The sequence below is a fragment of the Mytilus californianus genome, unplaced genomic scaffold, assembly GCF_021869535.1.
Source record: "Mytilus californianus isolate M0D057914Y unplaced genomic scaffold, xbMytCali1.0.p SCAF_1, whole genome shotgun sequence".
NCBI classification, from domain to species: domain Eukaryota; kingdom Metazoa; phylum Mollusca; class Bivalvia; order Mytilida; family Mytilidae; genus Mytilus; species Mytilus californianus.
Window position 1 is genome coordinate 82,807,054 of NW_026262581.1, and position 14,305 is coordinate 82,821,358.

The 14,305-nt window shown below is 32.6% G+C and overlaps 1 protein-coding gene across 1 annotated transcript; it reads left to right on the top strand.

Moving 5' to 3' along the window:
* Nucleotides 1-5,259: 5,259 nt before the first annotated feature.
* LOC127738107 (octopamine receptor beta-2R-like) lies at nt 5,260-10,032 on the top strand (the record flags this gene model as incomplete). The annotated part of the gene is made up of 2 exons (XM_052249226.1): nt 5,260-5,487; nt 9,928-10,032. Coding segments are annotated over exons 1-2 (333 nt in total), but the record flags the coding sequence as incomplete, so codon positions are not given.
* Nucleotides 10,033-14,305: the final 4,273 nt, after the last annotated feature.

A 14,305-nucleotide genomic window follows, 5' to 3' on the forward strand; every position in this document is an offset into this window, starting at 1 on the left:
ATGAATATATTGTTTGGGCTGTTCCGATCGTACTCCCGCGTCATATGCTTTTTCATGAATGAGCTACCCGACGTCATAGAACGATGACGTAAGAATATAAGCATTTTACGGGAAAATACACGCTTGTGAAACCGAAAATCATCACAACAAGGAAACGTAAACAGACGATGCTTAAGGATGTTCGCTCCTCTTGTTTTTTATTTTTTGTCAGATATTCGGAATCCTCTGGTTTTATCCATGTTTTTCCATTTAGAAATTTTGTCCACTAAACCCTACTTTTCTTTTCATGATTTTATAACATATAGTTTAAAAAGCCATATTTGAAAACCTTATGAAATCCTTGTTACTTTTTCAATGTTTTTGAAAGAAAAAAGGTGCCAATGTTAAATGTATGAAAAGTCTAGAGAGAATCATTTCCCGCCAAATTTTCAATGGCTTATATCTCGAAAACAAGCACACGGACCCTTCATTTTTTTCTGCTTTTTCAGTTCCTTCATTTATATACTATCAATTTATGACAGTCTTTTAAAAAGCTTGTTATTTTGAAAGAGAGTAGCGAACATCCTTAACCCTCTTGATGCCACATTAAAAAAATCAACGTTTCGACGTTGCCAATGGGCAATGACAATTTGACGTCGCCAGTACCAAATTCTTTTGACGTCGTCTTTTTGGCGTTTTTTTTTTTCTCATATTGATTTATAAAGTTGTTTTTTCTACGCGACCGGCATTCACAATAGCGGTGACCAGGAGATCATTTTGATAATGCTTAATCATGTAATTGACCGATTAAAATTTTCTATACAAATTTGCTTCTTGATGGACCAAGGAGACTCATGAATGTAAAGTTAACTGATACATTTTTGAAAATACTGTTGAATTTGTGCAATTTACGTGTTAATTACTTTACCCATTTAAATTTTCGGCTGATATAATTCTCCAAAACGCAAGACCAATTATTAAAAGTTCTTTTTTTAATTGCAAGGGAATATTGTAAAGTATTATGCAATACGTATTTACCACCTACAATTTTGGCTATATATTTTCATATCATAACAGTCTTTAAAAATATATTTTAGGGTTTTATCTTCGATTGTTTTTGTTTTCTACTGATGTGAACATTGATATTAATATTTTGCAAACTAATTTGGGTAAAGTATATGACAAACTTCGGGATGAAAAATTATTGTTTATATCACCAGTAAAAGATAATTGTCCAAGGATAAATATTACTTATAAACATATTAGATTTGTGATAATTTTTTTCTATTAGTTGATTGAAATCCAATTAGAAATAACTTTATAAAATTTATATTTAAAAAATGTAATATATAGCCAAAAGTTGTTCGTGAAAAATACTTCTCGGCCACTGTATAAAAAGGAGTTGTACATAATTTCTTCTAAAAGGGTAATGAAAGGTCAGTTATAATCGTTTTTCCCCATGTTCAAGAACTTTTATTTATCTATAAGTAACATTTTGATTTAACAATTACCGATAAAAAAGAAGGCGAGTAATGTCGTGATATTTTAACCTAGCAACATTGTCCTGTGCTGTCTCTATACATAAACCATGTGAGCAGTAGTCTTTTTTTTATATTACATGTAAGAACATTTTTTTCTTGCATTTAATGTTTAGGAATAAATTCAGAAGACGGGCTTAAATTTATCTTAACTTGTCTCGACACGGGACTATTAAATATATGAAGTTATATAGATGTGATTGCGTATTGAATGTTTGTCAACCTCTGTTTGTCATGATTTTTTTTAATTTATTGTGTCTTTTGATGTAGGCCTATACCACTTCTTTTTATCTTGGAGATGGGGTATTGAAGGTAACAAGATTCATTTTGTGTAAATTTCTGTAGAACAACCTCAATTTCAAAAACGTACAGCAAATAAAAAACAGTATGAAAGAAAGTATTGCCCGTAACTATTATCGAAAATAATTTTAGTACCCATACTCCTTGTATTCTTCACCTGCAAAACAACTTATATCATTTCTAAATGGTATATTTTACATCATTAACCGAATCAAAAGGTAAAAAATAGTTCCAGATTTTAGAGGCCGTAATAACCGCTGCTGGTTTTGTGTAAAAAAAATTGTGCCAGTAGAGGGTGTCTCCTCTTATATATCTTTTCGTGTTCTCTTCTAACGAATGCATAGACATTGGGTGTTCATTTTGTATTTTTTAATGTGAATCATCGCACAGAGAAGTACGATTATCGACAAGATCCTTTTAAGTTAAATTACAAAAATGACTTTCGAACACTCGGAGAACATATTGTTTCATCAGTTTATTCTCTATAATTTATTTATGAATATTTCATGACCAGGTCTGTGGTATCTGTTTAGTGAAATTCAAATCCCTAGCTTCTGTTAAATCCGGAAAAGTCAGACTTCAAATAAAAAATACTGGTCCCTCAGGCTTTAAAATTTCAAGCTGGATACAGATGGTGCATGCATGGCTAAAAATACCAAAATAATATCAAAAACATTCAGTAACTTTCATTTTTTTTTCAATAAATGATTAAAAACTTGTGTGTTATACTTGAACATGAGTATGAATAAGCCATATAGTATTAGAGATGAGGTTTTTCACTACAGTCTAGTCTATATTTAATAAGACCTTATGTAGTATTATGAATTAGGTCATTAATTTTCTCAATTGAATTATTTCACATTTTTTTATTTCGGGGCCTTCTATAGGCGACTAGTGGTATTGTTTTTCTCATCGTTGAAGGCCGTACGGTTGCCTGCAATGCTGCTGACATCCACTTCTTTTCAACTTTGGTTTATTGTTGTCTCATTTGCAGTTATACCACATTCCCTTATTTTTATATTATAAGTATAAAATATTGGTCGCTGAACTAAATGACATGCAATTAATTAATCGTAAATTCAGTTTTAAAATAGCTTTACTTAAAATTTGAATTAAATATTTCGTCTATCAACTATGTGGAGCCGACTGAAATTGTCCGTCAATAATGCACCATATAATGTTAAAGATACGATTTCATTCTAAAATGTTTGTTAAATATTTTTCCTGCGGTGTTCACACAAATAAAACAGTAGAAGTTCACGAAATATATGTTTGTAAAAAATGGAATTAAACCTTTCCTCCTTCACGACAGGAACTCAGCTAGCAACAATAAAGAACACTTTGAAACATCAAAAGGAGTTAAAAACATGGTTAAATTTCAATTATCGAAAACTAATAAATACGAAATTTTGTTTACCAAATTAAAGTAAAGTATTTGTCGCTTATCAGTCAAACACCATTTGGATAAAAGGAACTCAATTTAGATAAGAAACTGTAGGCATTGGCAGTGTGTATTTTATCGACAATGTTAGGGAATTTCTGTTGAGTTCCATGTTTAAAATTAGTGTTTTTCTAAATTTTCATAACTCCAAATCTCAATATTCTTTTGATATTTAGCGATTCCTAACTGTGCGTTCTCATGGGTGGACCGATTTCCCGTTTCGGACTGAGAGGGTAAACACATAAACATTACTATTCGAACATGCGTAATGTGCGAAACTTTCTAAAGTACTTTTCAACACACAGCCTGGCGAATATGTCGGATATGCGGTTAATAAAGTGTTTTATATTATGTTAGTCTGGTAAGTTACAATGCCAAGAAAAGGGCGGCCCGGTCTTGTTGTTCAATTATCTTGTGTTTCCAGCTCTTATGTCGATCTTTAAATCGTCAGCATCAGTGTCATGTGCGTGCATGCAAATATAAAAACCAACGTTGTCGTTTGCCGCTGGAAGACAAGTTTTTTTTTCAGAGAAAGAAAACTCAATTTACTTGTGCCATAATTATAACGTCACAATGACGTCATGGATATTACGTCATTGCTCCAAAATACACTTAGATGACCGATGGTCAACAATGTTATAACGCATTAATTATTTAGTGTAGTATAGGTTGCAAAGTTTTGATTTATAATACATACTTATTGTAATATTGCTGAAACGACATATATGTCGCCTTGGCATCAAACCCCCAAACGACTTATATGTCGCTTTGGCATCAACACTGAAACGACATATATGTCGCTTTGGCATTAAGAGGGTTAAATGTGTTATATAAGCCATTTTTGTATACATATAAGACATATAAGTACAATTATCATTTAGATTCATCCAAACCTATCTAACTATGTTATTGTAAATAGTTGCATGTCATTTATTCAGTTTGCTGTGGTCTGTTACGTCAATTAAATAATCTTCTTAAAACCAAATACATTGTGTGTTCTACAAAATGTACTTTTTTTCGTGTATATTTGGTGCTATGTTTGGTCTTAGATGTTTGTAAAACACTAACTATAGATGGTGAAACAAAGGGGTAACAACAGATATATTCTTCCCTAGTACTTGGTTCGGTCACTTATCAAGGTGGTCAATAATATCCTGTTTCATGACTACAAACCACGCATTTGTGTCATAGTCATTCGTGGCTCCAGTTGAAACATTATTGCGGGAGACTTTAGGAGGTCATACGTTATTTTAATCTACTAAACCTGTAGTGACCAAATATTGTAAAAGTAGTTGTATCTGTCAAACCTATACACTGTATGGAACTCGTTGAATACTCTTATGAAACTTTTATCCTTATTGAGTTATGTGTAAAAATCAGATGAACCTTTCGTGGTTCTTAAAGATTAATCACGTGATTACATTTTATTTATACTGTGATATTCATATCTCTCTTTGTTTAAAAAAAGACTTGCAGGATGAACAAATCGCGTAAACATTTTAAAAAATGTTTACCCGCTTTCTGAGTTTGTGCAAAATCATTTAAAATCTTTTTTTGGTATTCTATCAATCTTCATGACAGTAGATACGAGATTCTTGTAAAAAATCGTAAGTACTAAATTGTCTATATATCTATAACAGTCTGGGTTCTAATAAATGCTGAGTGAAACAAAGGATATAACCGTATTACGTTTGTAGAGGCGTGCAAACCATATCATACTTGTAGAGGCTTGCAGATGCTAAATTGATTTTTTTTGCTTATATGGGTAGGCTTCATTGTGCTAATTGAGTGTTATGAGAGAAAAAAACTTACCTTTGAAAGGTTATAATAGGCCATTACTTGAACTTTAGCGAAGACCCATCCTTTAATATCTTGAATTAATTCCATTGCTGTTGAATTTTCATTGGTCACTAGTGAAAGTCATACCTGTCAAATCAAAATATCCAGCTGTCCATATATAAAGACAAGCTGATAACATATTTAGTTTTAAAAATTAGCACAATGGATACTTTTGAAGAGGAAATGAGGATATCAATAACGGTTGTATGTTCTGTATTGATGATATTTGGAATTCTGGGAAACATTATGATCATACTTACAATCCTAAAGAACAAGAAACTCCGAGTTATGATGAATGTATTCGTTGCATTACTGGCGTTTATAGATCTTCTTATCATTTCGTGTCTCTTGCCGTTTAATTTGTATACAGTTCTGACAAATGGCGAGTATGTAAGTAAAACACTGTGTAAAATCAACGGAATAATGGTCCATATGTTGTTTACGAGCAGCCTCCAGTATGTCATGGTGATTAGTATTTCTAGATACGTAAAAATATGTCATCCTCAGAACTTTATCTCAGTTTTTAGTCCAGTGAACACTGTCTTCATATATGTTTATTGTATGCTGTTGAATGTGGCGTTTGTTCTTCCGTTAGTTTTTGATTTTGAAGAAAATGTCATCTTTGATCGATCCCTGCACATGTGTATTTTTAGCCGGTTCGAAAGCAAGATGTATTCTTGGGTTTTCGTAACAGCATGTTTATTTGTACCTGTCGGTGTTACAATTGTGTGTTACATGAGAACATATCACATCGTCACTGAAAGTCGAAGAAGAATTCATTTAAGTTATGTTCACACAGTAAATAGAAATTCAGATAAACTTGCATCAATCAGACTCCAGTTTTGTGTGTTGATTGCTTATTTGTTGTTGTATATTCCGTTTGGAATAACATGTTTGCTCAGAAAAGAGACACTTCCAGATATGTTTCACACAATATCAGTTTATTTGGTCTACACGTGCAGTACTATGAACGCTTTGTTGTATGGATTATTCAACGGGAATATACGATCAGTATATTTCAAACTATTCAAACGATTTAAAAGAAGACACGGGCAAGTACTACCAATACCTAGGCAGGCATCGAATTCAATTTTTGTAAACGTATTGCCAATTCCGGGTAGAACTATGGATGATATACGATTGGAAATATAAAAAAAGACATGTGCAAGTACTACCAATACCTAGGCAGGCATCGAATTCAATTTTTGTAAACGTATTACCAATTCCGGATAGAACTATGGATGATATACGATTGGGAATATAAAACTAACTATTGCATCTGTTTAAAAGTAGGGCAAGTGTAAAATAATCTAAAACAATATCATTCTCGTTAGAATATTCAGATGATTATTAATGAAATAATATTATATATTATGAAATAATAAAATCATTTAGTTTATTTTGTATTTAGTTTTCTCATCACATTCATCACATTCATCACTTGGTTGCAAATGTCCTTCGTGTAATAAGGTGTCATCGACTTGGTTTAGACTGAACTATCTCTTGTAAAAGTAAAGGTTCTTCAAAATTTCCATTTCCTGCATTCACACATTTCTTTGTCTCACAATCGAATAGACAAGAAATTATTCATTGATTAAAACGAGATCAAATATTGCTTAGTTTTATAATTTGTTTCCCTTTTATGTAAACATTTATTGGGGGCTGTTGCTTTAGTTAGTTTAAAATCTGTTACACCTTTATGAATTGCATTATCATTAATTTAAAAAAAAAACTTGTGACGGGTTTGCTTCCCTTCGGGGGTAGATACTTAGTCAGTCGTAAGCGGTTGAGCTAAGGAAGTACTTCTTTAGCTTAGTCGGTTAACGCGCTGACTTGTAACACAGAGGTCCCGGGTTTGATTCCCGGAGGAGACAAAGATGATTTTGTAAGAAGACTCATGCTCTCCGGTTACATTTTGAGCCCAACTAAAAAACCCACGGTAGTAAGAGAGGATTTCTAGCTAGGGTATGTGTGTGAGAGGCATAATGGTATGATGACTCTTGAGGTGGGGGAAGTGTGACGGGATTGCTTCCCTTCAGTAGTAGATACTTAGTCTGCCGTAAGCGGTTGAGCTAATGAAGTAGTTCTTTAGCTTAGTCGGTTAACGCGCTGACTTGTAACACAGAGGTCCCGGGTTCGATTCCCGGAGGAGACAAAGATGATTTGTAAGAAGTATCATGCTCTCCGGTTACAAACTGAATCATACAAAAAAGGTTTTATTTATTTCCCTCCACCTATCACTGTAATACTACAATTAATAGTGAAGTCCATCTTGAAAATATGAAACGAATAGTATTGACCACTCACTGGAATCGTTTAATGAGCTACATTGACATTCTCTTTATGTCTAACGCAAAAAGATAAATAACTCTTGGTACATGTAACCACATCGCTTCGATCAAAATTGAACAGATCATCCTGAAGAAGTAACAAAGATTTTGGAGAAAAAAATCAAGGTAACTGAGGAGAAGCATATCAACAAAACAGTATACTAAGAGATAACTTCCATATGGAAAAGTGGTCAGTAAACAGGATGAGTTTCTAAAACCCAATAATTGTTCGATGCCATATACAAAATATCTAATCGACTTGTTTCGGCGAAACAAAAGCTACATTTTAGAAACAAAACTGGCGGAAAAAATCAAAACGAAATCGAAAGGTATTTCCACGGAAAGGTAGAAAGACAAAGCCTGATTACCCTTTATTTCATCTAAAATTACACAAACTGAGGGTGTTGAACAATTGGACTAGTAATACTTAATCAACTGTTCTGTAAATATTTATTTCTGGTAGAATAACCTCATTGGCCATAACTCTTATGAAGCAGGATCTACTTACCCTTTCGGAGCACCCGAGATCAGTCTCTCTTCGATCTATGAGTTTTGATATCTTCTGCCTCTTGTAAATTGTCAACCCGTGTAACATGTTATTACTAGCATTTCGTTAAATTTGAACTAGCGCACTGCCAACAAAAACCCTTTGTGTCACTATGAAAACTTGTTTTACACAATGCACCACCATTTAGCAAGAGTTAGCGTACTCACACTTGACACCACCAACAAAGTAGTTTTACCAAAATATATACTTTCAGGACACTATTAACAAACATTGTGCCTAATCAAATGTAATAAAAAAGGGTTACAAACAATAGAATAATAAACCTCAAAAATAAACTTAGACGACACACTTAACATCTAACACGTCATTATACCAATAAGAAACTGACACCATCATCCTTATTCTGAATGTGAATGCCATTGCAAAACACACTTGTCAGAAACCCCAAAACAACTACCCGAATTCCACGTTAACATATATCAATAAGCATAAATAAAGTTAACAACATTACAACAACTGATCATTGTATGTGCATGTTTATTAACATACTATATAACAAAATATTAATTTTTCAGTCCACCCCGCGCGGAAGTAGTCAAGAAGACATTTGAGGGACGCCTTCGGGTGCGGGAGTTTCTCGCTGCATTGAAGACCCATTGGTGGCCTTCGGCTGTTGTCTGCTCTATGGTCGGGCTGTTGTCTCTTTGACACATTCCCCATTTCCATTCTCAATTTTATTATTATTTTTTCAGGGGTTGACAGGATACACGTAATCGTTATAAATTTTAACTTCATGGTTAACATACTATATAACAAAATATTAATTTTTCAGTCCACCCCGCGCGGAAGTAGTCAAGAAGACATTATTATTTTTTCAGGGGTTGACAGGATACACGTAATCGTTATAAATTTTAACTTCATGGTTCTTATGCAAGCAAATTTGATAAACAATGATTTTATACAGTTGTTTTATTGTTTTCACCTTACATCGGGCTTTATTTCTGATCTTATTTCTATGTACACTATTCTGAATCTACATATTTCACCTTTATCAATATTAGGAAATCCGTATGGACGATTCCATATACCATTATGTTTTAGGGGTTTTCAGCTTCAGTGTCGAGTTGGTGTATAGTATTGAGGGTTGTCTGCGAGAAATAAATCATTTTTCTGATAGATTAACTAAATTCAAAACCAATATAAATATAGTTAACATATATATTTTATTTTAACTGAGTAAATTGATCGGAATGTGAATGATACATAGACCTAAAATTCTTTTTGGTCTATCTCAGTCATGACATTCGCGCGGGAATTTCTTCCATTGACATTAGATTAGAATCGGTGTACATTTCATGAACTGTTAACAAGAATCGCCATGGACTATTCTTTATACCAATATCTGTTAGCCATTAAGGGTTCGTTTGCGTTCAAAGTTTAGTTTAAGTGGGTTTATTTTGCGAAAAAGAACTCAATTTCCCGATAGTTAACGTTTTCTTTATATTTTGCTGTGTCAAAATGACCTAAATATAAAGGACAGTATATAGTCCTAAAAATGGTATATCACGTTCTACTCGTGACATTTTAGCAGGAAAGACTGCCATTGGAGTATATCACCACTGCAACTTTTTAATTTGATCTCATCCACTAAAGTCATTCAAGTAGAACATTTGATGTCGGATTTGTCCACATTTTGGAATATATTAATACATGTATAGAAATACTGTTGAGTCTGTTCCCAGATGCCTGAGATAGACTTCAATATTTATTATTTTTTAAAAATAAGTAGAATCATCTTTTAGAAAAGTTGTGTTCCTATGGTATTAAATGAATCCCCCCTTTTATAAGTTAAAAAGGCTACATCTTTTTTTCCTTTTTTTAAAACCGCAAAATATCCCTCATTTGGGGGGGGGGGGGGGGGGGGGGTGTTCCCAACCTGTTTATAAGTGGAATTGTGAATCAGGCCATTACTCTTCTCAATTGTATTGATGCATACTTTTAATGTCAGGACAGTTTTCCTCATTTTTGAAGGCTGTATGGTTGCCTATAATTGCTTTGTCATTTGAACCTCTGTTGATAGTTGTCTCCTTGGCAATCATATTACATATTGTAATTTTTATTTGTATCCATCCTTTAGAAAAGTTGTTCCGAATGTAATGAATCCCCTCCAGATTCCCCTTTAAAAGTTAAAAAGGCTACCGTACATCTTCTTTTTTATCTTCTTTATAACTTTTTTTTTGAGGGGAGGGGTTCCCAACCTGTTGTTTATAAGTTGTAAATCAGGCCATTACTTTTCTCAATTTAATTGTTGCATACTTAACATGTCGGACTTGTTATTTCTTATTTTTGAAGGCTGTATGGTTGCCTATAATAACTTTGTTATTTGAACATCTGTGGATAGTTGTCTCATTGGCAATCATAGCACATAAACAGATTATTACATGGATTGCAGACCTGAAAAAGATGTTCAAAGTTGAATATGCTGCAAACTACAAACAACCTACTACAACTTATTTACCATGAAACTGTTGATCAGAACTATATATAAGTGATTTCATCCCAGTCCTTATACATGTACCACTATCAATCAACAGAACAAATGCAAATAATTATGATATCATGAAAGGTTTTTTAATAAATCTCGAATCTTTATATCAATATAAACTGTATCCCAATATAAACATGTTGGGCTCTTTTACAGCAGAATATACAGTATGGGGTTTTCTCATTTTCATAGGCCTGTTTACGGGACGTATTATGGCATACCGTTGTCCGTCTGTCTGTCCGTCCGTCGTCAACATATCAGACATTAACTTAAAAACGCTTTAATAAATTTGCATAAAACTTTGGTGAATTGTTTATATCTATCGACGTGAGCTCCCTTTCATTTTTTATAAATTTTAGATTTTACATTTCCGAGTTTATTCTTAAAAAAAGGGGGATTTTCCATTTTCAGACTATAATTCAAAAATGCTTTCAGCAGTTCTCATGAAACATTGGTGAATTGTTTATATCTAGTGATGTAAGCTGCTGCCTTTAGAATTTTATAAATTTTACAGTTTACATTTCCAAGTTATGGGGTTTTATATATTAAAAAGGGGGGATTTTACAGTTTTGGACAATTTTTTTCAGCAATTCTCATTAAAGTTTGGTGAATTGTTTATTTTTATTGATGTAAGCTCCCTTAAATTTCTAATATGACATTGAGAAGTAAGTGAACTTTATTCTTTGTAAATGTGACGGGCGTATCATACGCTCATGGCGCAGCTGTTTATTGAAGGTGGTATGCATATGGTTGCCTATAATTTCTTATTTACATCTATTTTATTTGAATTTAAGGGAATAGTTGTTATTCATATAAACAAATCCCACGTCGATATATATAACATGTACAACAATCAAACATCAACCCACACCAAACTGGATGTATTTGAAAGACATCTAGAGGTCAATATACAGTTTCGAACAAAAGACAAAATAAGGAAAAATATAGCGAATTTTTGAGAAGAATTATTATTACATGTATTTGCAATATTTAAAATATATCGTTTAAAATTTTTTGAGTTTTAGGTTCCACCTACTATTTTAGAAAACTGGGATTTCATTGCGGCTAGTCTATTAGAAGGGTATTTCATTGGTTGTAGATATGGAATCTTATTTTATCATGAAGTCCATGAAGTCAGATTTGAAAACGACTTAAGGAATGAAGGTGGAGTAAAGACCGAATGTCAGTTTTAGTCTTATATATGTACGTCAATGTTAGTCTTATATATATATACATATATTATTGATTCAGTGGTGATGGTAAATAGACACTGACAAATCTTAGATAACATTTTATAGTTTTGAATGTTTCTTCATCAGTTAACTAAAATTAGGCGGAGGTATGTTCTTATTTCCGACAGAGGGGCACTCAACCTATATCAATTTGTGCATGAAGCAAGTTGCTAGATACTGAATGATTTTACCACAAATTTGTGAAAGTTTTAACCGGTGTATATACTTAAAATACGATAATAAAATTCATGTCTTTTTCAGGACTTCTGATCCAACCATGTAGCATGGCATGTTTGTGAAATATGGTTTTGGCCGATAGGATGTTCATGAAGGACCTGTTGTACAAAGTATATCACTGGATTGAGCTCTTTGTCTAAGTGTATTATTAAAGTGCTTTGCTTTGAGCTCAGTTCATTGTTATGCAATTCATTCTTTGTGAAATACAGATTTGACAGACAACTCTCATGTACAAGGAATTGTCAAAGTAGTATCCATTCTATGTACAATGTAAGTAATAGGGAGATAAACGCATTTTATTTAGATTTGAACCAAACATTTTTTGTCCATTAGCCAAATTTAAAAAAAAAGCACAAATTTACCAAACAATGATACTCGCGCTACTAGCAATATGATGCTAGGTTGTTTTGTTACACATTATTTTTATACATCTGTACTGCCTACTGACGACTCAGTCCTGAGTGTAAATGGTCATTCAGTATGTTAAAAAAAAACCCAAAATTTCTAAAGCCTATCTGGCCTAATTGATTTCTAAAACTATATTTCATTGTCCATGTTCAACATTTATCATTCATTGGTTTATTTCTTAATTTGTGTGAATTAACAGTAAATGTTAATTACTACACTTTCATACCACAACAAAACTGCCTTACTGTATTGGTATCACTTATATTTGTATCCATATAACAAAAACAAATTGAAAAGAGAATATTTTTGCAATACCTTTTTCATATTGAATACTATAATTTTTTTAGATATTTAGACATATTAAGTAGATGTTCATAATATCCACTTGAAATTTTATCAGATGACTTCTGTAGTTAGTTATGAGTCTTTGAAGCATGCTCACAAAGGTTCTTTTGTTGATATCATTTTCATACTGGTCAAAACTTTTTTTGCTTTGACTAGCTTTGTAGGAGATATTTTCAAAGAATTAATAAAAAAAATAACACAGAAGCTTACTTTCTAGCTCATCTAGCCCCAATCATCATGTCAGGCATTGTCATTACTAAAAACCATTAAATGTCTTCTAATCTGAGAAACAATTTCGACATTTAAACGAAATCTTTTACTTATGATACTGACGATCCACCACAAAGTAATATAAATAGAACCATACAAATAGTAAGCAAATACATGTTCTCAGATACCATCTCCCATATGAAAAAATCACATTATGAAAAAATGAACCTATTATGTGTTCCTCTCCTAGCTACAAAATGTATCCAAAATCAAAGATGTGGAACATATTCTATCATAATCATTTGGTAATTAATGCAATTAGTGTCTCTTCCATGCCCGTGTTGAACATAAAAAAAACTAAATATTAAATAAACAACACTCCTAATGCTCAGGTTGGTTGTCATTGTGCAACACAGTTAATACGTAGAAAACATAAAACATAAAACACAGAACTCCTTTTGTCATATAAAACACTGTCAAACATCCAATCATATTATCCACACTGATCTGTGTCCACACTTGTTTTGATAAAAAAAAACATTGCAACATTAATGTCATCTTTAAAATAAAAATAGATGGCTGTCGACTGACAGTGACCACACTAATGGCCAGTCGCCATGTTGTGAAGTCACAGTAAACCGAAAAGCGAAGGCACAATGTGGAGGACACCGTTTACAAAGTGTGGTAACGAAACAATCATGTAATAACCCAACCCTATCAATAACATGTTCACCTAAAACAAGCAAAATCAACATATTAGAACCCAAAACATCTTTCTAATCAATCGTTATCAGATTACAGTTTTATATAATATTGAATTCATTGTTAAAGCTTTTAACTTACAAATATTTCCTATAAGTAGGCGTTAAACATTTTACAGTAAACGTATTATTTCAGTATCATATTTGTCCTAACATCAGCTGATTCATACATTTTCGTTTGTCAACATGTTCTGCAATATACTGCCATTATGTCACATGACTGACGAGACATTAATTGTCGAAATGCACATTTTAGTAAAGTAAAATTGGTTTCGTTAAAGTTATTATATGTATGCAATATGTAATATAAAGCTGTGATTCACAACCCTTGTACAAAATATAAAATGATAATCAACAGTAATTTGTTCACACAAATATATTGTACTAGTACTGACGAGGTTGATTAAAGGTTTGAAATTTGACCTAATTGGCTAAAATACAATTTGAACGCATCAGATTTCCTTTCTTTCATTTAACAGCGTTTTAGCACTTGCATTAGTTGCGAAGCCATTTCTGAAACTACAAGGCTTGTTATATGTTCTGCTGAATCCGCAAAAATGCAGGAAAATTTGAGTATTATTTTTAAAACTGTACGAGGAGTTAGAGGGATAATCCATGTACCCAGTATGCAT